The 27,973-nt window shown below is 43.0% G+C and overlaps 1 protein-coding gene across 1 annotated transcript in view; it reads left to right on the top strand.

The window, feature by feature from the left end:
* The first annotated feature begins 734 nt into the window (after positions 1-734).
* Positions 735-27,973, top strand: part of LOC126100327 (probable ribosome production factor 1) — a 64,841-nt gene continuing 37,602 nt past the window's right edge. The window contains exons 1-4 of the mRNA XM_049910940.1: positions 735-777; positions 826-849; positions 8,182-8,460; positions 24,759-24,924. Of these exons, the coding sequence (XP_049766897.1) occupies positions 8,198-8,460; positions 24,759-24,924 (429 nt within the window). The 5' untranslated portion in view covers positions 735-777; positions 826-849; positions 8,182-8,197. The remainder of the gene's footprint in view (positions 778-825; positions 850-8,181; positions 8,461-24,758; positions 24,925-27,973) is intronic.

The following is a 27,973-nucleotide window of genomic DNA, read 5'->3' as shown; positions in this document are numbered from 1 at the left end:
ATGTGGTATTTGGTTTATTGTCTGACTTCCTTATTAGTCTATCGTTACTTAATACTTTTGCTAGATTAGTTACCGTTCTATATACCTTTTTGTAGTTACTAACATGTTTTTTGAAATTAGGGTCAGTATTAGTTTTCATTTCAGAGTTTAGTCTTTTCATAGTCTTGGAAGAGTTTTTAATGCCAGATGTGATCCAAGCATTTGTGTGTCTATGTCTAAATGAAATACATTTCAAAATTTGTCATAAAAAGAGAGGAGAAAACAATGTATCCAGCATCTGTATCAGTTTGTGACAATACTCCTGCCCAAGGTTGGTTAGTCTGTGTTATACCAAATTGGTTGCAGTTTTTGGGAGAGAAAATTCTCTTATACATATGATGTACTGTTTTATATGTATTGGAACTGTGAGCACTTTAATTATAAGTGCGTTATGATAAGATATTCCTAGGTCAATATTCAAAACTTCTTGTATCTGGGCTTTCTATATTTGAAAATATATTGTCTATAAGACTTCCTGAAATGTTTGTTACCCTTGTAGGACTGTTTGTATTAATTGGGCATGCGCAGTAACGCTTGTTTCCTGATGCACTCTGGCAACTGCTCAAACGAAGCTTATGTCTACGCTTGGCCAAACCCACGGCCGCCTGCAGAGGCCAGTTACCACCGCATATCCAGTCTCCGGGGAAACGTTTGTACTTTGTATTCGTGCGCGTGTCGAAATCAGAATCTTTGGATGTACCAAGGAACACTGAAACAGTAAGGTGCTGAGATCCGTGTAAACTGTGAACAGTGTGAAGACTGAAGTGTGTATATTGCCGCATGTGTGCTGTGGTTCGTGTTGAAGTGTAGGTAAGTGAGTGCTTGACGTGTTTGGCAACAGAAAAAAAGAGCGTTTGATCGTCTTTTACTGGAACCTCTTTTAAAGCAGCAACTGGTAATAGAGACAACGTCCAATCAATTTTTGTATTTATAAGTGGGTGTTTACCAACAGTGTCTTGACTATGGGAGGAACGCTGTTAGCAGTCTTCAGGAAGATATTCAGCATTGTCGGCAGTGGATTGCAGTCGAGTGTGTTTGGTCTGACTGTAAACAAATGATTTTTCAAGCAGCTGAAACAGGATGACATTTGTGAACTGTAAAAGTCAGATTAAAGCCGTTTTACGGAATGAGGATTTAAGTAGAACCCTTTATCTTTGTATGTTTAGGACGGTGACACATTTGTGCTTATTCTGCGCGTAGTGGTTTAAGTAAGTAGGCTACTAATCTTATGGAGCAACCTCGTTGGCAGTACATTTTAGTCATTCTGTAGGTGACAGATTCAGACATTATGTAGACCTATATCGTGTAGGAAAGATTCTGCACAATTAGTGCTGTTACTGGTAACCTTTTCCTCTGGTGTTGCAGTTCTTAATATTTTATTGCAAGAAATCGCACAAAAAAGTGTTGTTTTTTTTTCGTAGCATGTAAGCCATAATCCAACCGTATCATGCAGTTGAGTAAAAGAATAACATTCTTTCCACATTGTTCATGATGAGATATATGATGGTGATACACCGAAAACTCTTCCTATGTTAAGAAACTCAAATTTACTTTCATGGACAGCCAGACTCATTCATGTATAGTAACCGCCAGAATGTGCGGCATAATATGTTGATTGGGAGTAGGTAGTTGATGTGCACTTGAAGCAATTGGCTGTAAATCCTCGAAAGTTACTGTGAGACTTGCTAGAAAGACTACTAATGCTGATTTATATGTGGCAATTTGTAGCTTCGGAATTTAAATGGCATTCTGACTTGCGAATGGCATTGGGTTTCTTTGCGAAAGTTGGAAGCAGTAAATCTTAGCCAAATGAAACATGGTATGTCCCTGATCTTGTAATGTACATTTGTCAAACCAACAGTTGACTATTCAACATTATATAACAAATGTCATGTGGCTGGAGGGCCTGATGTGTAGCTGGTAGGGCCCATAATGCTCAGCATATTGGATACAACTCAGCTGATCGGTTGAATTGTAAGTTGCAGGATTTTTGTACTTATCACAAGGTTTGTTTTTCTGTTTCATATGTGCATCATAAACTGCAAGGTTTGTGCTTTGGTACCTCGTTCCCCAGTGTAGATAATAAATCTCTAAACAGCATAAGTATGAAAGATTAAAACCTAGTTTTACGAAGATAGTTTCAGGTGAGTCATAGTATTCAGAAGTGTAATAGAACAGAGCAAAGAAACTGCCAAAAAATGGAAGAACATTTTGTACAGTGTGTACACTGCAAATCAGTTAGCAAAAGAAATAGAGACAGGCCTTCTGAGAAACAATGAAATTATGTATTCATGACTGAAACATTTGTGTAGGCCCTACAGTAGTAGTAATATAGCCAATTAGGCCAAATTTATTAAGGGAGAAAAATCACTGGCAAGTAACAATGGGCCTGTGCTATTCTGAATATTACTAGTTTAGCCTGAATATTATTGTTGTAGAATGTTGACTGTTGAGCAAGATACATTTATGAGATCAGTGCATTCGTATGATTTTTAATGCAGGATAGCAACAACAAGATCATTTGCCATACTGGATTTCAAAATGCAGTTGATACTGTATGATATTCTTGAGTGTTTACAAAAAATGTGATAAGATGTCATCCTTCTACATGCTCAAGAACACCTTGAATTATTGATGAATGGAAACCAAACTGTAATCCTGGATGGGTTGAATCAATTGGGAAAAACACTAGTAAACAATTCCCATAGCTTGCCGCAACATTATTATAAGAGGAAAAGGCGTTCATGCCTTACAGTATATAAAGGTATTGATAATATTGCTATTAGTATAAAGAATGGAGTAGGTGCCCAAGTGATTTTGCATGGCCCTTCAGTCTTTTGCGGATGCATATTGATTTTAACACTTACAAATGCAGGTGCTAATGGACACGGTAATGGTTGGATTACTGTGGCTGTATTTTGTGGTCCTAAAGTAGACACTGCAGCAGAGCTTGAGACTTTTAACAGTCGAGAAATTATTGCTTATCGGACATTTCAAATATGTGAAGACTTATAACAGTGATAGAGGTACATATTATATTTCTAAAATGCCATTGGTTCTGTCCTTCCCCTCACTGTATCAACTGTGTGGGTGATCATGCTGCTTCCTGTCTCTGTCTTCGTGTCCAGTCTACCTCAGTGAGAGCCATACAGGAGATCCAGGTGGCTATGCAGACTTGTGACTTTCAGTTTAGTACCACAGTTGTTAAATCATCTGGCTCCATGGTCACACCCTCATCTTCACCTGCTGCAAGCAAAAACCATACCAACAAACCACTTGGCAGCCACCACAGTGACTGCCCCTTAACTTGACCCATCTCCTGCCTATCAGTGAATACAGTTATTCTCCAGTGCAACACTCACTGCATCAGATCCAGTAAGACTGAATTACAGGTCCTGCCTGCAGGAAACAAAATTACACCCTCATGATCACTTTCACCTCCCACATTTCATTTCAGTCTAATTTGACCTTCCCCATGAGGCTAATACTTCGGCTCATCGGGGACTCATGTTGTTCATTTAAGAAGACGTGTAGTCCACCATTTCCTTACAAACACAGTTTCAAGCTGTTGCTGTCCATCTTTCCCTTCCTGGTTTCACCTTCTCTCTTTGCAACATTTGCTCACCCTTGTCTTCTGGTGTTACCAGGGCAGACATTTTTTCAACTTGAAACTTCCAGGCAGAAAAACTGTATGGCGGACCGAGACTTGAACTTGGGACCCTTGCAATTTTGGACCTTATTGCTCAACTTCCTCCTCTCGTTTTGCTGCTTGACGGCTTCAATGCTCACCATTCCCTTTGGGGCTCTCCACACCCCTGTCCAAGAGGCTCTCTCCTTGTAGATATCTTCAGCCAGCTCAATTTAATCTGTTTAAACATTGGTACACCACATTTCTTTCCAAATCCACACACTCTTTTTGCCTCGTGGACCTTTTGATATGTATTGTTCAACTTGCTCGTCGTCTCAAGTGGTCTGTTCTCCCCAACACACTCAAGTGACCATTTCCATTGTGTCATTTGTTTGTGACTCCCTATCCCATCTGTGCATCCCACCAACTGGCAGCTCTACTCCTCACTGACGACTTTCGATAATTGCCCATTTCCTCTGCATCGATGACCAGGTAGAATACCTTACAAACACTATCCTTACTGCTGCAGAATGTTCTATACCTCGCACCTCTTCTGTGCTGTGATATGCCCGTCTCCTGGTGGACTTAGGAATGCCACAATGCAATCTGCGTGCGGAGACAAGCTCTCCATGTTTTTAAATGCCATCCCACGTTGTCAAACTGTATCCATTATAAGCAGCTAAATGTGCAGTGTTGACACATTTTCAGGGATAGCAAAAATGCTAGTTGGACTTTTTTCTTTTTTCCAAAGCTCTTTTAACACTTTTACTCCCTCTTCTGTTGTTTGGGATAATCTCTGTCGATTTTCGGGAACCACTGCTCATTCCCTGGTTCCTACTTTGACCACAGTGAACAATGTCATTGTAGACCCTCTTTATATCTCCAACAGCTTGGGCCGATATTTTGCAGATGTGTGGAGTTCCATTGACTACCATCCTCCCTCTGAAAGGAGCAGGGCGATATCTTTCTCCTCCCAGAATCATGAATGTTACATTTCTGCTTTTACTATGAGGAAGCTTAAACATGCACCCTCTTTGTCCCAATCATCCGCTCCAGGACCGGACAGCATTCACATTCTGATGTTGCAACACCTATCTCCTGAGGTCCTCCACTTTTTCCCCCCATACATACAACCACATTTGGACAGATGCCACATGACTTGATTAATGGTTGGCTGGTGTGGTGGCTTCAGTCTTGGAATCTCCTCACTAACGCCAAATATGGTTCCATAGGCACCATTCTGCTGTTGACCATCTCATCACCTTGTCAACTCATATTATTATTAACATATTTATGCGGAAGTGCCAAACTGTGGCTGTGTTTTTTGATTTGGAGAAGGCATTTGACACCTGCTGGAGGACAGGTATCCTCCATATTATGTATGATTGGGGCTTCCGGGATCACCGGCCCCATTTATCTGGGAATTTTTAAAAGACTGTTTTTAAGGCACATGTGGGTTCATCTCTGTCAGACACTTTTGTTCAAGAGAACAAGGTGCCACAGGGTTCTGTGCTCAGTGTCATCTTATTTTCCATAGCCTTTAACCCTATTACGGATTATCTCCTGCCAGGTATCTCAGGCTCTTCTTTCATTGATGACTTTGTGATCTATTGCAGCTCTCAATGAATGTTTCTACTTGAGTGGTGTCTCCAGTGATGTCTTGATCACCTTTACTCGTGGAGCATAAACAGTGGCTTCCGCTTTTCCAGTGACAAGACAGTCTGTATGAACTTCTGGTGGCACCGGGAGTCTCTTCCCCCGTCTCTACTACTTGGCCCATTCCTTCTTTCATTTGTTGACACAATGAAATTGTAGGGACTCACGTTTGATAGAAACTCAGTTGGTCTTCCCACATCTCTTACATGGTAGCTCGTACTTGTTCCCTCAGTGTTCTGTGTGTTGTATACGGTACTTCATGGGAAGTGGATCAGACCATCCTTCTCCATTTGTACTGGTCCCTTTTTCATTCAGAATTGGATTATGGATGTATAGTATATTTATCTATGTCCATCTGTCTTACATTGTCTTAACACCATCCACCATTGCAGGATACATTTAGTCACTAGTGCCTTCCGTACTAATCCCACTAAGAGTCTTTATGCTGAGGCTGCTGACTTACTGTAGCCCTGAAGGGAAGATGTTCTCATCAGTTGTTACACAAGCCATCTGTCTTCTATGCCCAGTCACCTGTCCTGTGCTCCCTTTTTTTGACATTTCAGTTGATCGCCAATATGGGGTGTGACCATCTTCTCTGTTGTCTCCCCGAGTTCGCTTTCATTTGCTGCTTCGATAGCATAGCTTTATGCTTTCTGCCATGTCCGCCATGGGTGCGAGCTGTTCACCTCCCTGGCTTTGTGCCAAGGTACGTGTTAATTTCGACTCCATTCGCTTCTCAAAGTCACTACTCCTGGAGAGGTGTATCCCAGCAAGATTTTTGCACGTCGAACGCAGCTTGGGGACAGTTGTCTTCGCGTACACTGATGGTTCCAAGACCAGCCACAGTGTTGAGTGTGCATTTGTACTTGGTGCTGATCCTTTTCAATTTTGGGTTCTTGACCAGTGCTCGATTTTTACCACAGAGCTCTACGCCCTTTATCAGGCCACGCAGTACATCTGGCAACACTGGCTTCCAAATTGTGCCATCTGCTCAAATTCTTTCAGTACTCTCCAGAGCCTTCGCGTACTGTACACAGTCCACCGTTTAGTACAACGGATCCAAGAATGCCAATATGCTGTTCCTGTAGGTTCCTGATCACGTCGGCTTGCCAGGGAGGGAGGCTGCTGATGCTACTGCAAAGGCTGCAGCTCTCCTCCCTCAGCCTGCCAGTCATTCTGTTCCCTCATATGATCTTCGTATCACTGTCTGTCGGCGTATAGTATCATTTTGGAGTGCACAATGATCTTCTCTCCAGGGGAACACTCTCTGAGACATTAAACCTCTCCCAATAGCATGATCGACTTCCTCTCTGCCCTCACATCACGAGAAGGTCATTTTAGGCTGGTTGCATATAGAACACTGTTGTTTTAGTCACCACCATATATTAACTGGCGAACCTGCCCCATTCTGTGCCTTCTGCTCTTAACCCTTGGCAGTGCACCATTTTTTGATCTGGTGCCCATTTTTTAACTGTTTACATTTACATCTATGTTTGCCGTCTACTTTTTCAGATGTTTTAGCAGATGACATGTGTTCTGTCAATCATGTCTTACTTTTTATTCATCACAGCAGCATGTTGAAGTAAATTTGATCACCTTGCGGAAACCTTCACCATCTCAACGATGTTTTGAGAAATTTTCTCTAGGGACGTCCTTGTCCTTAGCTGCTCCTCTTTTAAAGTTGCTTGGTTGGGTTTTTGCCTTTTTCGCCTCAGGTGTTTATTTAGTATTTGTTTTTTTTTATGTAATGATTTGGATGCTTATGGCCTTAGCAGTTTTGCACCCCGAAAGCACCAACCAACCAACCCAGTGTGCTTCACTTCAGTGAATGCTTCAGACTGTGCCATCTGTATTCTTCCCACCAACACCAACTCTTCAGAATTGTGCAGGTAGGAACTCTCCGTGCAACTTATCCGTAGTTCTCATAATCCCCCTGAACTCAACCTTCACTAGTCCCTATCCTGTAGTTTTCTATACCTTTCCCTGCTCCTACTCCAGCCAAACACATGCATTCTATCCCACTAGCACACCTGCACAATCATTTCGCTTTTTCTGTTTCTCTCTTGTATCTTTCTGTGCTTCTCTCCTTTTCCTCGACTCACTCCCTCCAACCTGCCGATGCTGCACAAAGCAGCCGACTATCCAGTCCCCACCATATCCTTGCATGTTACCGCAGGCAGCACTAGTATCTTTCTCCACCCTTCCCTGCTATTCCCCCCCCCCCCCCCCTTTTCATCTCTTCTCTACCCTCACTACCCACCCCAGCAGATGCTGTTGCGTTCAGACCTCAGAGGCTGAATGTGTGTGTTTGTGTGTGTGTGTGTGTGTGTGTGTGTGTGTGTGTGTGTGTGTGTGTGTGTGTGTTTGTTTTGTCTATGTCTGATGAAGGAATTAGTCTGATAGGTAAATAATTTCTAACCGTCTTTTTGCAGTGTGTTTGTCTGCCATTTAACACTTTAATAAATAGTTATCACATATTAAAATTACATTATTTCATGCCTGGTTGACAGACATCACTCATTTTGATTGCTAATTTCATTTAGAATGTTGGTACTGATACATTATTTCTTCTTGCAACAAACCTAAGAGAAACAGGACAAAAATATTTGCTAAGTGAAGAAACTACAGATTCCAAAGTAGAGTTTCTTCACCCACATAAAAAGAAGTGCAGTAGCATATCAAAACATTCAAATGTAGTGCAACACACTGTGTATTACATTGTTGTGTTAAAACACTTTTAAAATGATAGTTGTACCGTACTTGGTATATAATTTTGTTGTTATTGTTTGGGTCATTCCTTGTTATTATTTAGCATTGTCTGTTAATTTAAGACCACTCGTGAATTTTGTATGTTTTAGGGTTGGATTATTTACAATGGCAGTCTACAACAGCAGAGACGTTGAAGATCACAAAATAAAGGATGAGGTTGCAGTTGGTGAGGTACAAATGCCATCTCACAATCCACTGAAAAGGATACGGAACAAACAGCAGCGTGCGACTATGCTCATCAAGAAGCTTCGTGAAAAACGGAAACAACGTAAGAAAGATCGCAAGGCCAGGCAGCAGCAGGGCCTTCCCAAGCAGGTTCCAAGGACAATTGAGAGTATGCGAGAGCCAGACGAAACAGCTCTGCCCTTGTAAGTTCTCTGTGTTATATGCAACAACATCATTATTTTCAGTCCATCAAATTTCACTTAAACTATTTTAAGATATGTATCCCTGACAGTAGGTACTCTACTGTAACATTGTGATTCCGATCTATTGAGTTGTATGAAAGTTTCATCTGTACCTTGTGAGCACCTGGTAACTGTGGAAAATGTCATATACATAGTGTGGGATCCTTGTGCTCTTAAAATGTTCACTATCATTGCTTGGTTCATTGTCTTCATTCAGGTTTATGTTAATTTCCTGAGTACAAGGAACACAAAACTGCCACACATTCATATTGTGTGTATTAGGTAAGTGGAAAGAGATTAATTGTATTGCAAGGAAATGACCAAAAAACTTCTGAAAAATGGAACCTCAAAAAACCTTGTATTACTACCAGTGGGTTGTCCAGCAAGACTGTGCCAAACTGTGGCCAAGAGCAAAGTGGACCACCCAGTGGCATAACACGCAGCTGAACATAATATGCTTGATTTCAATGGCTGCTTCACAACACGAATCATCCGGATTCTCCTCTGCACTACCAGCTTTTCTGAACTGCGCAGATGGGAGTTGTCCTTACACCACTTTCTCCGCTCCTGAAATTATCCTGGCATCAACCTACAATAACCTACTCCCCCCCCCCCCCCCACCACCACCATCACCACCACCACCACTCATCTCCCAACTTCCCCCCAGGGGGTCCACAACTCTTTGGTGGATACGTGCGTGGCGAGCACGGCACCCTGAGCTATTGCAGCCTTCTTTCTCTCCAGGGCTGCATTTCCTTCCCCTTCCCCTCCTTTCCCCTCCTTGCTCCTTTCCCCTCCTTGCTCCTTTCCCCTCCTTGCTCCTTTCCCCTCCTTGCTCCTTTCCCCTCCTTGCTCCTTTCCCCTCGCCCTCTCCTCTCCCTCTGTTGGTGTCCTTGCTTATGTTGGTCCTCGCTATCCTCCTGGTTCTGTTGGTTTTACAATTTGGCTTTGTTGCATAATCAACTCCTCCTTTTGGCATTCCCTGGTCCCCCTCTGGGGTTTGACCTCCATTCCTAAATTTCTCCTCCATAGTGTGAGTCATTTGGGGAAGAGCACCTTACCTAATGTCTCCGACGTGTGCCCTCCTAGTACATTCCACCTTTTTTTTTCACGTCGTTGTCTGATGCTAGGGTGCATAGCCAGCACGGTAGCCAGCCCGTGTGGTGGGGTCGCTATGTACCCTTTTGGTTGAGCCCCCTAAACACACAGGCATCACACTTCTGATACCTGAGCTGTGACCTCCTCATGCATGCCTTTGAGTGGTTGCTCGTCATCCTGGAGCATCGGAACTCCCGGCAATGGCCGCCATGCCAGACGGTCCTTGCTGTGGCTGCGTTACGCCCGTGAGGAGAGCCCCTGATCGGAGTGGGTGGTATCAGGGCGGACGCTATGCAAATGAAACGCATACGGGTCCAGAACTCTGGCCGTTCTTCTGTGGCCGTCTCTCTGCATGGAACTGATTCTTCGAGTGCTGCTTCTCTTGCCCCTTCGGCCTTCCCTTCCATGGCTACCCCCTGGGAAAAGGGTCAGGCCCGTCGGCTAGGGGCGAAACCTTTCCCCCGTTATCTAGTTTGCACCAGGACTGATGGGGATACTTTCACCAATACCAAACCTTTATTCTTTGTGGAACACATTGAAGACAAGTTTGGCGAAGTGGACTCCCTGAGCAAGATGCGGTCGGGTTCGTTGCTGATAAAAACTGCTTCAGCTGCCCAATCTGCGGCCCTTCGTGCCTGTACCCATCTTGGCACAATTCCTGTGTCTATTACCCCCCACCAGTCTCTAAATATGGTTCAAAGTGTGATTTTTCACAGGGACCTCATCCTTCAAACTGATGAGGAACTTCGGGACAATCTCGGATGGCGGGGTGTTCACTTTGTTCGGTGTGTTCAGAAGGGTCCTAAGGACAATCGCATTTATACTGATGCCTTTATCCTGGCCTTTGAAGGAGATACCCTCCCTGAGAAAGTTAAGATTATGGTTTATCGATGTGATGTGAAGTCATACATCCCACCTCCTATGAGGCGTTTTAAGTGCTTGCGTTTTGGACACATGTCTTCCCGCTGTTCACAGGCCCCTCCCTGTGGTGACTGTGGAGGTCAACTCCATGAGGGGAGTCCCTGTGTTCCCCCTCCTGTGTGTGTAAATTGTCATGGCAGTCATTCTCCACGTTCACCAGATTGTCCAGTATATAAGAAGGAAAAGAAGATACAGGAGTATAAGTCCCTCGATCATTTAACCTACACAGAGGCCCGTAAGAAGTATACACGTCTTCACCCTGTGTCCATGACATCTAGTTACGCCTTGGTTACATCTTCACCCCTTCCTCCCCCTTCTTTACCCCCATCCTGGACCCCTCTCCTCCCCCCCCCCCCTCCCCTGCGGCTCCCACACCTTCTCCTCTGGGTGCTGCTCCCCCTCCCCAGCCGGAGAAGTGTCGCACTCCTTCGGCGTCTGCCGGTCAAGGGCACCTCTCCCGGGATGCCCCTTCCCGGCACCTTCCAGGCCACAGGTCTGCTGCCACGCGACGACCGCTAGAGCCATGGTCTGTCGGCCCCCAGGTTGCCCGGTCTCTTTCTGTTCCTGATCTTGCTGCAGCTGGCTCCTTCATGTCACACAGCCCTCCTCGATCTCAGCCTGAACGGAAGAAGAAACATAAGTCCCGGGACAAAGAGCCTCTGGTGTCACCGGAGGTCCCATCCCCGACTTCGCAACCGGATTCTGACCTGTCGTTCATGGATGTCGCCCCCTCCTTGTCGGTGATGGGTGGGGACCCGGCGGTTTGACTGACTTTAACGTGTTCAGCCCCCATTTAAATCGTTCTGTGGTTCTCCAATGGAATTGTAATGGATACTATCATCACTTTCCGGAATTGAAAACCCTTCTTTCGTCCTACTCTGCAGCTTGTGTGGTTCTCCAGGAATCTCATTTTACTGATGCTCACTCACCGACCCTCCGTGGGTTCCGTGTTTTCTGTCGAAATCAGGTCGGACTCCTGCGGGCTTCTGGTGGCGTTTGTGCATTGGTCCGTACAGACATTGCTAGCACGTGGATTCCTCTTCAAACTACATTGGAAGCGGTTGCTGTTAGGGTCCACCTGGACTCTGAGGTCACAGTTTGCAATCTTTATCTCCCTCCTGACAGGACTCTTACACCTGCTGCCTTAACTGCCCTTCTTCAGCCACTTCCTCCTCCCTTCCTCCTCCTTGAGGATTTTAATGCTCATCATCCCTTGTGTGGGCAGTGCCTTTCCATCTAGACGAGGTCTTCTCATAGACCAGTTTATTGCAGACCACGACTTGTGCCTTCTTAATGATGGCTCCCCCACTCATTTCAGTGCCAGTCATGGTACCTTTTCTGCCATTGATCTTTCTCTTTCTTCTCCCTCTCTCCTCCCTTCATTACACTGGTTGCCACACGACGACCTTTGTGATAGTGACCATTTCCCGTTGATTGTCTCTCTCCCTTCCCGCTCCCCTGGACAGGTTACCTCGTTGGTCTTTCCAATGCCCTGATTGGCCTCTATACACTGCACAGGTCATGTTTTCTCCCTCTTTGTCGGGTTGTATTGATGATGTCTTACGTGACGTGTCTGACGCATTTGTTTGCGCCGCTAGCCTTGCTGCACTCATCTGGACCATTTCGTCACCGGTAAGTCCTGTGGTGGAGTACGGCCATTGCCACTGCTATCGTATCTGGCTCCAGGGTGACTTCCCTTCTCAGTGGAGGGATAGCATTGTGGTTCCTGTCCTTAAGCCTGGTCAGAACCCCCTATCTGTTGACAGCTATCGGCCAATTAGTTTGAACAATGTTGTTTGTAAGTTACTTGAACGGATAGTAGCCCGTCAGCTCAATTGGGTCCTCGAGTCTCGGGATATATTGTCCCCTTACCAGTGTGGCTTTCGAGAGGGACGGTCTCCAATCAATCATTTACTCCGCTTGGAATCCGCAGTCCGGCAGGCTTTTTCCCAGCGCCGCCATTTGGTTGCAGTGTTTTTTGACCTTCGCAAGGCCTATGACATGGCCTGGCGCCATCACATCTTACTTACCCTTCATCATTGGGGTCTTCGGGGCCCACTCCCGATTTTTACCCACCAGTTCCTGATCCATAGGTCATTCAGAGTCTGACTTGGTACTGCTTTTAGTTCTCCACAGACCCAGGAGACGGGCATCCCACAGGGTTCTGTCTTGAGTGTCCTTTTCATCATTGCTATCGATTGACTTGTGGCCTCTGTTGGTCCCTTGGTCGCCCCTGCCCTGTATGTGGATGATTTCTGCATTTGGGTTAGTTCCTCCTCGATGGCATCTGCAGAACGGCAGCTCCAGGTAGCTATACGGTGTGCCTCTGCATGGACCCTCTCACACGGGTTTCAATTCTCTCCTTTAAAATCGCGAGTAGTCCACTTCTGTCGCCGTACTACGATCCACCCTGATCCAGAGCTCTATCTCGCTGCACAAAGATTGCCTGTGGTCCCACAGTTTCGTTTCTTGGGTCTTCTCTTCGACAACAAGCTCACTTGGCTGCCTCATATCAGACTCCTGAAGGTAGGATGTATCCGTAAACTCAATGTCCTTCGCTTCCTTGCCCACTCCTCTTGGGGTGCGGACCGTTCCCTCCTCCTCCGTCTTTATCGTGCTCTAGTTCTGTCTCGCTTGGACTATGGTTGTCAAGTTTATGATTCAACTGCTCCTTCCACACTGCACATGCTGGATCCAGTCCACCATCGTGGTATCCGTTTGGCCACCGGTGCCTTCGCTACTAGCCCTGTTGATAATCTCCTGGTTGAAGCTGGGATCCCCCCCCCCCCCCCTTTCTGTTCGGCGGTCCCAGCTTCTCTTGTCTTATGCACTCACTATCCGTTCCTCTCCCACTCATCCTTCCTATTATATCCTGTTCCCAGACCATGGACGTCACCCACCCGATTCCCGCCCTCGGGCGGGTTTACCGGTTGGGCTGCGCCTTGCGTCTCTTTGCTGTGATTTTCAGCTTCCTTCTTTGTCCTGTCTTCCTCGCTCCCTCCCCTCTACCCCTCCTTGGTTAGTTCCTCGGCCTCGAATTCGGATGGATCTCCGCTGAGGTCCGAAAGATTCCATCCCCCCCGTTGGTGTTCCGTTCCTATTTCCCGCCAAATTTTATGGGATTTTCGGGATGCTGTTGTTTTTTTACACTGATGGCTCTAAATCTGCTGATCATGTTGGGTATGCCTTCACGTCCTCTGTTGGAACGGAAAGTCATCTGCTGCCACCTACATGTGGGGTGTTTACTGCGGAATTGATGGCAATTTCCCAGGCCCTTACTTTATTAAACAGTCCCAACACAACTGCGTTTTGTTATTTACGGACTCGATGAGTGGCCTTCTTGCTATTGACCGGTGTTTTTCGCGCCATCCCTTGGTCTCTGCCATCCATGACCATCTCACTGATATTCACCGTGCTGCTTGTTCCATTGACTTCCTTTGTCTTTTCTGTAACCCCTCCTGCAGCGGATTTACGGCTTCACATCAAATCCCGCTTCGCACAGTCATGGGCCAATTCTTGGGAGGCTACTCCCCTGTCTAATAAACTTCGTGCAATTAAGGTGACACCAGGCCCGTGGAGTTCTTCCTTTTGCCTCTCCCGAAAGGACTCGACCACACTGTGTCGTCTCCGCATTGGCCATACCAGGCTGACCCATGGTTTTCTTTTGCGTGATGAGCCACCCCCGGTATGTGGTTGTGGAGCCTTCCAGTCAGTAGCCCACATTTTGGTTGAATGCCCCCTTCTTTTGGCTCTGCGTGTTAAGTACAGACTCCCCTGCACTTTACCTTTGATGTTGGCTGACGATTCCCAGATGGTCTCTCTGGTTCTTGGTTTCCTCCGGGAAAGTGGTTTTTATTCTCAGTTTTAAGGTTTTTAATCTCTCTCTGGTGTTGGGGCAGGGCGGTGAGTGTTTGGGTGTCTCCCACTGTAAGCAGTGTTCGGAGATTCCCGATTCCCCTCCCTGACCGAAATCCTCTTTTCTTCCCCTTTTACTCTGTTTTTACCCTTTTTTTAGGTTTGGTTAGTCTTTCTATTCCCATACGTACTTTCTACATTCTAGCAGTTGTACCTTTTACATCACAGGTGGTCTTGCCTATGCTGCTTCAGCATAGTGTTGGGTTCGTTCTCTTGCCGACTTCCTTCATTTTGTTTTTACCAATGACAACATGACTGTCCCATTAGCGGAATGGAGCCTATTTGAAACAAGGGACTGATGACCTTGCTGTTTGGTCCCTTAAACCTCAAACAACCAACCAACAACCAACCAAAAGTGTTTCTGCCACTCTTGCTTCCTATCGTGTTTCTAATGTATTGGTGAAAAGGAAGAAACCCTTCGAAGATGGTGAATTCATAAAAGAAGCATTTCGAGAAGCTGATGACGGGTTGTCTCACAATTTCAAGAGCAAGTCTGAAATAGTTGCTGCCATCGAATCCCTTCAACTTTAATCAAGAATGGTCACAAGGAGAGTTGAAAATATGTCTGATGATGTTTTCTCTCAACTGTAAACACATTTGGATGAGTGCTGTTGTTTTTCAATGCAGTTAGATGAGTCCATTGATGCAACAGGTACTGCTCAGTTGCCAGCTTTTGTAATGATGGTTTTTAATAACTTTACTGTCAAGGAAGAACTTTTGAAAGTAATTTCTTTGAAAGGACATACAAGAGGAGAAGAAATTTTTTGCCATGAAGCAACTCATTCTGTCGGAGAAAATACCTATCCACAAGCTTGTAAGCATTACCACAGATGGAGCCCCAGCCTTGAAAGGTTCTAAAAGTGGTTTTATTGCTTTGTGCCAAAGAGATGAAAGTTTTCCACCGTTTTTAACTTATCATTGTATTTTACACCAGCAGTCTCTTTGTGGAAAGTTTTAAAATTTGTATGAAACTATGAATACTGTTGTAAAGATAGTCAACAAAACTAGGTCTCACTCTGTTCAAAGAAGACTTTTCAAAGATTTAGCAAATGAACCAGAACTAATGTATGGAGATTTACTGCTCCACACTGAAGTGCATTGGTTCAGCAAAGAAGTAGTGCTGCAATGTTTCCACAAGCTTTTACCAGCTATAAAACTGTTTTTCAATAACAAGATGAGAATAGTCTGTCAGCTTGTATTGAAGATCCTCTCTGGCTTATGAATTTTGCTTTCTTAATTGACCTAACAGAAAAGCTTAATGAGCTGAATTTGAAATTTCAAGGCAATGAGAAAGATATTGCTGATATGATATCTGAAGTAGATTATTATACTGAAAAATTGTTTTGTGGGAGTGCTGCCTTAAGAGGGGTGAATTAAGACATTTTCTAACTCTGAAGACACAAATAGAAGAAAGTGAGATACCTTACAATAGTGAATGTCATGCAATAATATTAAAAAATGATCCGTTTCTCAAAAGTGTTGCAGAACCCAAAACCTGTTGGCTTCTAATTCCTCAGGAGAAATACCCTATCTTAGTTAGTGTTGCTCTTAGAATAAAGGCCTTGTTTGCTTGTACCTACCTGTGTGAATCACTGTTTTCAAATATGAATTTTATTAAAAATAAGCACAGAACAAGGTTGACTGATGAACATCTGGACTCGTGTATTCGACTAAGTGTAACAAGTGATACACTAAATAAGGACATTGTTGACAAAACAGCTACTCAGATTTCACATTAAATGTGAAATAGTTCTTGTGTTATTAAAGTAAGAATGTACTTGAGAATATTATGAAATATAAAATTATTATGTTTCGAATAAATAGTGAAGATTTGAAATTTTTATTTTAAATAGTAGTTTTACAGTACCGGTATCCAAAAATTAAAAATGTAGCAATTGAATTTTTAAAAATAGATCACTTTGATATGTTGGTACAGAATAATAGATCGTGAAGACTTTGTGGTTGCCTACTCCGGCTCAATATGCTCCTTCCATCTTTCCACTTTCCCTTCTTTGCTCAGGGCTGGTTTTCCATCTGAGCTCTTGATATTGATACAGGTGGTTCTCTTTTCTCCAAAGGTCTCTTTAATTTTGCTGTAGGTGGCATATATCTTACCCCCTAACAATATATGCTTCTACATCCTTACATTTGTCCTCTAGCCATTCCTGCCTAGCCATTTTGCACTTCCTGTTGATCTCATTTTCGAGACGTTTGTATTCCTTTTTGCCTGCTTCATTTGCTGCATTTTTATATTTTATTCTTTCATCAATTAAATTCCATATATCTTCAGTTACCTAAGGACTTCCACTAGCCCTTGTCTTTTTACCTAATTGATCCTCTGCTGCCTTCACTATTTCATCTCTCAAAGCTATCCATTCTTCTTCTACTGTATTTCTTTCCCCTGTATTTGTCAATTATTCCCCAATGCTCTTTCTGAAATTCTCTACAACCTCTGGTTCTTTCAGTTTATCCAGGTCCCATCTCCTTAAATATCTACCTTTTTGGAGGTTCTTTAGTTTTAATCTACAGTTCATAACCAATAAATTGTGGTCAGAGTCCACATCTGCCTCTGGAAATGTCTTACAATTTAAAACCTGGTTCCTAAATCTCTGTCTTACCATTATATAATCTAGCTGAAATCTTCCAGTGTCTTGAGGCCTCTTCCACATATACAGCCTCTTTTCATGTTTCTTAAACCAAGTGTTAACTATGATTAATTTATGCTCTGTGCAAAATTCTACCAGGTGACTGCCTCTCTCATTCCTTAACCCTGATCCATATTCACCTATAGCTTTTCCTTCCCTTCCCTTCCTTTCCCTACTATCAAATTCCACTCCCCCATGACAATTAAATTTTTGTCTCCCTTAACAATCTGAATAATTTATTTTATTTTATCATACATTTATTCAATAGATTCATAATCTGCGGAGCTAGTTGGCATATAGATTGTACAAATCACAGTAGTACATACTGTGATAGGTGTCGGCTTCGTGTCTATCTTGGCTACAATAATGCATTCACTATGCTGTTTGTGGTAGCTTATCTGTGCCTTTTTTATTCATTACTAAACCTGCTCCTGCATTACCCATATTAGATTTCGTTTTTATAACCGTATATTCAACTGACCAGAAGTCCTGTTCCTCCTGCCACCGAACTTCACTAATTACCACTATACCAAACTTTAACCTATCCATTTCACCTTTTAAATTTTCTAACATACCTGCCTGATTAAGTGATCTGACATTCCACACTCCAATTCATGGAAAGCCAGTTTTCTTTCTCCTGATAATGACGTCCTCCTGAGTAGTCCCCACCCGGAAATCCAAAAGGGGGACTATTTTACCTTTGGAATATTTTACCCAGGAGGACACCATCATCATTTGACCATACAGTAAAGCTGCATGCTCTCGGGAAAAATTACGACCGTAGTTTCTCTTCGCTTTCAGCCTTTCACAGTACCAGCACAGCAAGGCCGTTTTGGTTATTGTTACAAGGCCAGATCAGTCAGTAATCGAAGCTGTTGCCTCTGCAACTACTTAAAAGGCTGGTGCCGCACTTCAGGAACCACACTTTTATCTGGCCTCTCAACAGATACCCCTCCGTTGTGGTTGCACCTACAGTCTGGCTATCTGTAATGCTGAGGCAGGCAAGCCTTCCCACCAATGGGAAGGTCCGTGGTTCATGAAAGGGGGGGGGGGGAGTTTAAGGTTAAAAAATAAAAATAAAAATTATGCACATAACAAGAACCAAACCCACAAACTTTTGCGTGTCACTCTGGTATGCTAACCATTGTGTTACAATGCTACTACATGTAAAACTTCCAAATTTTAGGCTCTAGAAGATTACACATTTAAGATTTTTTTCTTCCCCTCCATTGGTTACTCACAAATGAGGGCCCACCAAAGTGAACAGCTACTGAGTGAGATAGTTGGGACACTAACCTACATCACCATTCGTATCTGCATCTTACCAGTTTTGCTTATGTTACTGAGAGATGTATTACGAAGATGAGAATTGTTCAAAAAGTGCTGAAGGTTTCTCACTGAGCAGTGGAGAAATGCTTGCTATGAATCATACGGAGAGAAAGAAAAGGGAACAGACTGGAGGGTATCATAGTTACAACTGCAGTGGGGAGCTGTACTAAAGCTCTAGGATGCCTGTGTGCCACCTGTGATTCTTCTGTCAGTGAATTTTGTCGTGTGTCCTTTTTTTTTTTTTTTCCCAATCTCATTTGATTACTTTTTGAAATGAAAGTTCTGACACAGATATACTGATAAATTGTCTTTGTTTATTCATTGTAACTGACAATTAATTGGAACTAACTCACAACCGAACACTGCTGCCTTTCTGCCATCCTTGTAGACACAGCCACAGTCACTTATATAATAGCTCGACAATATATAGTACTCATAATATTGTTATAATTAACATTTTATGTAATTTACAGCAGAGAAAATCTTGTACAAAAGTATTTATGTGCAACAGTACACTATGCAGAAAACATAAAATGTATTTTACATAGAATTTCGTACGATATAGAGTCTTCCAATGTTACATATTAAATTCTAAATGACTTTTTAAGATTTTGACTATTGAGCTTTACACATGTTTTAACTTTTAAGTCACGTTTTTGTCTGCAACAAGTTGTTTTGTACATTATGTTATACTTTACTAAAGAGTTTTGATTTTTATCATACTTACTTTCTAGAACTTTCTGAATGAAGATTTCATAGAAAAAATAACTGTCATATAATTGAGTTATTATTCTTTTGAATTTGACTCATCTTCATATTGTCACGTAGAAGATGGTGTAACTAGATAAATGACGAACACTAACTTCACTTAACGAAGGTTTATTCAGCACTTACACATACAAGAGTGCAGAGCGAACTGCCTCTGGCCAGAACACACACAGTATATATACAGCTACAGAACATTCCAGTACAACAGTTGTTGATATTTGTGGATACTTCTAGAATTTACTCGAACCGAAAATAGAAATTAAAATTGTACAGGCGACGTGAGTTTTGAACTCATGACCCTGCATGCAACAGTTCAGTATCATAACCACTACACCACGGTGCTACTCAGCTTCTTCTGTGACATTGCTCTCTCCTTCAGAGAACAGTGTCTCGGTATTACGTCCTAGTCCAGGAACGACTCATTGGTCCTGCATACTCAGACTCCTGATGACTGATGATTGCCCTGGTGGTGATCTTCTTAGAACTTCTTTTGCAGCTACGCTCTTCATCACCTTTCCGCTTGTTCCCTGTCGTTGGAGCTTCGGATTTACCCTGGGTGGTGGAAACCGTGTAGGGCTTCATTCAAAGGACATGGACCGTACCTCTGATCTTTTGTTGTCTTGCATCGGGGTCGAAATCTTCAGCTTCATAAGTAACATTAGACAACTGTCTTACAACCTTATAAGGTCCAAAGTAGCGCCTGAGGAGCTTCTCAGAGAGACCAACCTTACGAACAGGAGTGAAGATCCAAACGAGGTCACCAGGCTGGTAGACAACAGGGCGGTGGCTCGCGTCATATCTTCGGCAATCGTTTTCTTGAGCCTACAGCGTGCAGAGTTGGGCTAACTGCTGAGCTTCCTCAGCTCTGGTTAGCACCTGGCCGATGTAGACGTTGTCCACGTCATCAGGATGTAACGGAAACACAGTGTCCATCGTTGTAGTCGCCACATGCCCATGCACCAGGAAAAATGGCGCAAATCCTGTGATGTCTTGTTTGGCGGTGTTGTAGGCAAACATCACGAAAGGTAGCACCTCATCCCACTTGCTCTGCTCAACATTGACGAACACTGATAGCATGTTGGCCAAGGTCTTATTAAGGCATTCAGTAAGCCTGTTAGTTTGCGGGTGTTAGGCAGTCATCATGTGATGAGTAATGTTGTACCAATGGTTTATCTCTGTCACAAGATTCGATTGGAAAAACTTTCCCTCGATCCGTAATTAATTACCTTGGGGCACTGTGTTTTAATACAATGTCTTTCACGATTAATTTGACTACCTTGGATGCTTTGGCTGTTTTCACAGCTTTTGTAATGGCATAGCGTGTAAGATAATTAGTGGAAACAATAATCCATCTATTGCCACTAGCAGACGTTGGAAATCGTCCGAGGTGGTCAATCGCAACACACTGGAAAGGCGTTTCGGCTGGTGGAATTGGTATGAGTTGATCAGGTGGTTTCTGAGGAACTGCCTTTTCCTCTGGCACACTCTGCAGTGTAACACGTAGTGATGGACACTCCGAAATAAATCTGGCCAGAAAAATCTCTTGCGGATTCTATCTTGGAATTTCTGTAGGTTATCTAAGCGCATGCATTTAGGAATCACCGGTAGCCACCTCTTTCCAAACGGATCAAAGTTTTTCTTGCAAAGTAAATTGTTCTTTCACATCCTCTGACCAATTTAAGGCAAGCATAATTTGAGATATCTTGACATCCTCCTCCTGCTCAGCAGAAGATGCCCTTGCACAGGGTTTCTTGAGAGACAGTTGGCACCTTGGTGTTTTCTTCCACTTTTGTACACTATCGTAATATCATACTCTTGAAGACATAGTGCCCATCTGGTGAGTACTCGTGTTGGATCCTTAAGACCCATCAGCCAACAAAGTGAATGATGATCTGTAACAACTATGAATGGCCTTCCATAGAGATACTGTCGAAATTTGCACATGGCGCAGATCACAGCAAGACATTCTCTTTCTGTAGTTGAGTAGTTTCTCTCGGCTTTTGTAAGTGTCCTAGAAGCGTAGGCTATAACCTTCTCATTTCCATCTGAAATTTGCACCGATCCTATACCCACTGGCATCTGTGTGTAGTTCTGTAGGTGCTGTCTAATCATACAGACCAAGTACAGGGTTAGTAGTCAGAGCTTTTCGCAGCACATCGAAAGAATCTTGTTGAGCACCACCCCAGATAAATTTAGCATCAGCTTTTAACAACTCTTGGAGTGGCCTGGTGTTGATATAAAAGTCTTTTATAAAACAACAGTAATAAGAACATAATCCGAGGAAGCTTCTCACATTTCTAATACTGTTAGGAATAGGAAATTCCGTTATATATCTCACCTTTCCTGGATCTGGCCACACACCTTCTTTTGATGCAAGGTGTCCAAGTATTTTGATTTCTTTTGCTCCAAAGAGGCGCTTTTCTTGGATTAAGTTTCAGTCTGCCTTGTTGGAGACACTTAAGAACGGCCCTCAGTCTTTTTATATGTTGATCAAATGTCTCTGAGAACACTAAAATGTCATCTAAATAACAAAGACACATCGTCCACTTCAGGTGACGTAGAAGATTATCCATCATCCATTCAAAAGTTGCTGGTGAATTACACAAACCAAACGGCATTACCTTAAACTCGTACAGGCCCTCACGGGTGATGAATGCAGTTTTCTCACGATCAGCCTCATCTACTTCGATTTGCCAGTATCCCGAGTACATGTCCATGGTTGAGAGAAACTTAGCCCCCTTCAGACAATCTAGTGTATCATCAATTCGTGGAAGAGGGTAAACATCCTTTTTACTTATCTTATTAAGCTTCCTGTAATCAACACAAAAGCGCCAACTGCCATCCTTCTTCCTGACGAGGAACACTGGTGATGACCGTGGGCTCTGCGAAGGCTGAATGATGTCATTCTTCATCATTTTCTCTACCTCGTCGCAAATTATTTGATGTTCGTTGCTGACACACGGAATGCTCTCTGGCTTATTGGCTGATGGTCTCCAGTGGTAATCCAGTGCTTCACCATTGATTTGTCTAATTTGCTCTTCACCTGTGGATTGAAGCATTAAGAGAACTCTTGAAGAATGCAAGTAGCTTCTTCTGTTGTTCCTTAGTGAGATCTGGTGATAGTCGAGTTAGAAGATCTTGTCTCATAGTGGTAGCGCTAATTTCGCCCACAGACTCTGCACGGGAGGTTTCTATGATGCTCAGCTATTCTTCACTTAATGGCTCAGCATTTGCCATGCACATGCGTCTTGGAAGGATATGCGGTTCTCGGCAACAGTTAACTATGCACAATTCTTCAAATCCGTTCTTAAACGAGATGACAGAGGCTGCGTTGACCAAGTTATTCTTCAGTGGTATGCTTCTCATACATTCCACTACAAGATCCACAAGTTGATGTATGGCCTGACACATGACAGTTACCTTTCTATCGCTGACTGCAGTAATGATCACTTCACCCAGCACACATAGTCTCCACACACTTTGGATGCGCATCTTCCTGTCCACAGTATCTCATCTCGTCTAGCATAATCTTTGAGTGACCACAATCTGTAATTGCCTGAGAAACTTTCATAAAGTCCCATCCGAGAATGACGTCATGACTACTCTTGTAAGACGATAAATTCTAAGGGCTGTGTATGGCCACTTATACCTATACGAATGACACATCTTCCTGTTGGTTTTACATATTTCCCATTAGCCACCTTCAGCAGAGATGTTATGTTGTCAGCGAATACGGTTTTCTGCAACTGGCGACAGTACTTCTCCGGAATGGCTGAATATGATGCTCCAGAGTCCACAAGAGTTTGGGCTGGTTGGCCATCCATGAAGATATCAATTTAGTTTCCTATCATTCTTGTAGTGATCGGTGGCGGAGGATGTTTCTCTTCGGCGGCCTCACCTCCATGGAAGGTCGCACCCTTTAGTTTTCCAGGTTGCGGCGGCTAGGTGATCGGTTGGAGCTTCTAAACAGCAATGGAGAACTAGATTGGCGTGTTGGGGAGCGTCCTCTCCAGCAGCTAGCTTGCGGCGATGGGAACCTACGTTGTCCTGCACCCACATTTTGTTCATCTTCGTCGTTCCGGAGTTGGCGTTGGCTAAGATCGGTCTGCTGTCTTCTGGTGTGGGCATCATCAGATATCTGCCGCCTTTCTCGACAATAGCACAACACATGTTCTGGTCGTCCGCAGTGAAAACATACTGGTTGGTTATCCTGGGTTCTCCAGGTGTCAGTCTTCCTTGGTGTCCAAACAGGTTCCTCATGTGGCATTGTACAAATGTAACTCTGCGTGGGTCTCAACTTTTTCACCGTTTTAAAGGGACATGAAGGATGAGAGATTGGGTTCAATGTCTGTTCCACTTCCTCCCTTATGACCTTTTGAAGCATCTCGGTTTATCACTCGCCGTGCAATCCAAATGCCTTATGTACTTCCTTTCTCACTATCTGACAAAGAATACTTGGAAATCAGTTGCTTCCTCCATCACAGACATTAATACAACATTTGGAAACTGTTCAAACTTCTTGCGTGTTTTTCTTTTTTGATGCATTGTCTCGATATACTGGCACCATTTTATGAAGTCGTCTACCGTCAAAACCTCCTTCAGGAGTAGGGCTTGATACATGTCCTCAGCAACACCCTTCATGAGATGTACAACCTTATCTTCCTCCTTCATTCTAGGATCCACTATTTTACACAGCTTCATGACATCTTGAATGTAGGATGCTGTAGTTTCTCCTGGACGCTGTGCCCTGCACTTTAATTTATCCTCAGCCTTGCACTTCCGTCATTGTGCGTCGCCGAAATACTTGCCAATTCCACCTGGAATACTTCCCAGCTTGTGAACTTCTCCTCGTTGTTCTCATACTATTGCTTGGCAGTGCCCTCCAAGTAGAAAAATACGTTAGCCAAACACACGGTGTCATCCCATTTGTTAAATTTTGCTATACGCTCACATACCTTCATCCACTTGTTTGGATTTTGGTCATCGTCACCAGAGAACCCTGGAAGGATGTCTCATGTGGTGGCACACAGTTGCTGTCATCGTAATGTCCTCTTCTTCTTCTGTCTCCGATAGATTGCAATCTGTTGAATATGGCTCAAACTCGGGTTTCTCGCCACATAAACGGCGGCTCTGTCGTGACCTGATGGGAGCCACTGTGTTGTCAATAATGTGCGCTGTCACAAGTTCCAATACCCAGCGTCTCCACCAGAGTAATGTCATGTAGAAGGTGTAATTAGATGAATGATGAACACTAAGGTTTATTCAGTATTTGCACATACAAGAGCGTGGAGCGAACTGCCTCTGGCCAGAACACATACAGTAAATATACAGCTACAGAACATTCCAGTACAATGATTATTGATATTTTTGGATGCTTCTAGAATGTACTCAAAATGAATATAAAAATTAAAAGTGTACAGTCCACGTGAGTTTTGAACTCACAACCCTCCATACAACAGTTTAGTATCATAGCCACTACGCCACAGTGCTACTCAGCTTCTTCTGCGACAATATAACACAACTCATATCTTTCATATGTTGCCAGGGCAGATGATAAGTTTTGTCACATCTGCTATTTTCCAGACCTGGTGAAGAAGATGAAGAGTTGGAAGCTGATGCAAGATTAGATGAGTTCTCCACCTACTTCAAACGTGAATATGAACCAAAAGTTCTCATCACATTCTCTGATAATCCACTAACACGAACCCGTGTGTTTGGACGTGAACTGTGTCGCTGCATACCTAATGCGGTGAGTTGTACTTGTAATTTTAATATGATTCTAACACATCAAACTGTGCAAAATTTTGCTAGGAAAGAGAACTGTGTTACATCTGCACGGAAGCCACTTCTGAAAATTTTGTCTGTCATGACCTTTGTGCTTCTTTTGATAGTTGGTTCTTCTTACTGCTCAGTATCAGCATCAGAATCTGTACATCAAAATCCAATGACAGTGAGTGAGAACTGAAGCAGAATTTCCAAATAATACAAAAGGTAACAAATTATAAATGAAATAATAAATATTTCAAATGTTGTAAATGGGAACGCAAAGCACAGGGAATCAGTTTAAGTGCAATTGCATTCTCTCTAATCATGGGTAGTTCCTTTTAACTGCATAACTTTGTACATTGTAGATGATAGGATAGGAGTCACTCCATTTGTCTCTCTCTTCACACTCTTTAAAAGTATCCTGATTCTGCAAAACTGTCTGATTGTTCTGACTCCTATTCTCAGCCCATTTAAAAGAACATAAAACTCATTGGAGTCAACAGAGACAGAAACTGCCTATATTGAATTAGGATAGATAAAAGGATGAGCTATGGCCTTACTGAAGAAGTATGTTTAACCTAAATATTGATTGCTTGACAGGACTTTGTATCGCACTCGTTCCATATAGTCCAATGTCTGTAATGTTGCCATGTTACCTGTCCAAATGGGGGGCCTCCTTTGTGATCCTCCTGTCAGCAAGCATATTACAGGTGCATTGCTCTAGCAGTCTTAATTGCTGACATTCTGTTATGGTACGTCCAGAGATGGTGATAAGCAAACAAAGCTTTTTATGATTTCATCCCAGGTACTGATGGTGTGGGGTGCGTTAGCCTTCTTCTTTCATAGATTTCAGCTACGTACATCAAGAAGACACTTGCTAATAGATATTTTATATTGTTAACAAGTACTGGTTTTGGACATCCTCTGATCAGTTCGACTGTTTGTATGGAATACAAACATGCTATATGCACATAGAATTGTGTTGTGCATCATGCTTACCTCAGTAGATATAAACGTGTGATGGAGAACTCTAGTAGTTTTTAAACTTCAGCCTTTACCTCACAATTTCACCAGCTTTATAACGTATATGTTATATACAGCAACTCATATATTTACAATACGTCATACAAATGCTCTTACACAACATAGCCAGCTGTATATTACTGAGTGGTTTACAGCATCCAACAGTGCTTGAAAATGACAACATGTTGAAACTGCAATCACAGTAAATAATGTTTTAACAACCAAAAGTGCAAACGATCCAGTTATCGTCAAACTAGTATTATCATTTGCATTTTTTGCTTGTAACTGTTCAGTTGACGAAGCTTCAGTTACCATTACAATAAATAGGTAGGTGGCATCAGTTTTTCTTTCTTTAATTGTGTTCATTGTATAATATGTCTGAGTTCAACACCATTATTGACATTGTGTTGAATGCTGCCTTCTTTCAGGAGTGGAGAATTCTCCTCTCCTGCAAATTGGTGTACATCATCATGTCAGATATGTATACTCCACCCATGTACTGGTTGTATTGGTGTATTATTTCTGGCTTCATTCCTATTTTTTTATGTTGGACTTGGAAATCACCCACACCAGCTTCAGTAGTCAATAAAAAGACAGGAGCTGGCTGCCACTTTTACTCTTGGTATGCAAAAGCTAGTACCGAACCTGACCTACAATTCATATTTTTCTTAGCTCTAAATTTCCTTTTATATTGGCCTGGTAAAAATTTTGTGCTTTGCCTTACAGTGCCAGTAATGTAGGCACCTAATTTGAAAAGGCTGTTTACAAGTCATACCGACTAAAAATATTGTCTATGATAACCTTTGTGCAGACAATTATGTAAACACCATAACTTCTGAACAACACAGTATCCTAAGACACATCTTGCGATTTCATCCTTATGTTCTTGGTTCTTGGCATCTTTGTAAGTACAAAACACAACACAAGAGTGTGTTATGAAGTGATTAGTACCATCTAACAGCGAATTTATAAGGTAGTTGAAACTAAACGAAGTATTGACGAATTTGCGCACTGGGAGTGTGTGGGTGTGAGATAGTTAACTTGACATTCGAAGGGTTAATGACACAATGTGCTTTGGGCTCTGCAGCCACCTGCCCCAGGGCTAAAGCAACTGGGAGCTAACCTTCTCATGTCGTTTTGTGTGTTTGTTAAACACGGAGCAGAGCACACACTTCGGCACTGCAACAGGGTCATTCACTGCTATAGATCACTCGGTATTCTCTTCGGAAAGGACAGCTGTCCTTTGGTGGAACAACAAATGCCAGTCTGTATTCAAGAACAGGTGGGAAGCTCTATGTAGATTCAGTGCCGGCCAAGTGCAGAGACTCGTACAGCATTTTGAGTAGTCAGGGCAAAATGGTGCCAGACTATTAGAAACAGCAAAAAGAGGTTGTGGCAACAGTGTCTGCCCACCATAAACTGTCCCAGTAACTGTTCAGCCATAGGGGAGACCAAAAGGAGGATTTCTGGGAAAAGAGGGAGACCACAGTGACTGCTGTAATGAAGCATGGTAGTCTCAATCAACAAGCAAGACATTGCCCAGACAATGACAGCCTGTTTTGCCACATTTACCATCACCGACAGTCAGGATTCAGCTTTCTGATACCTACAAGATGTGTACTGAGAGTGGCAGTTGGTACCAGTTCGAGGACTGATTAATGCAACAGCTCCTTCTCCCTGTGGGAGCTGGATTCTGCATTATTTGTAGCTCATGAAACATCACCTACTGAAGATAGGGTCCATTATAGTATGTAAAAAGACGAGGGCTAGTAGAAATCCTTGGGTAACAGAAGAAATATTGAATTTAAATAATGAAAGAAGAAAATATAAAAATGCAGTAAATGAAGCAGGCAAAAAGGAATACAAACGTCTCAAAAATGAGATCGAAAGGAAGTGCAAAATGGCTAAGCAGGGATGGCTAGAGGATAAATGTAAGGATGTAGAGGCTTATCTCACTAGGGGTAAGATAGCTACTGCCTACAGGAAAATTAAAGAGACCTTTGGAGAAA

Source organism: Schistocerca cancellata, chromosome 9, assembly GCF_023864275.1.
Source record: "Schistocerca cancellata isolate TAMUIC-IGC-003103 chromosome 9, iqSchCanc2.1, whole genome shotgun sequence".
Classification (NCBI taxonomy): Eukaryota; Metazoa; Arthropoda; class Insecta; order Orthoptera; family Acrididae; genus Schistocerca; species Schistocerca cancellata.
This window is presented reverse-complemented; position numbering and strand designations above follow the sequence as displayed.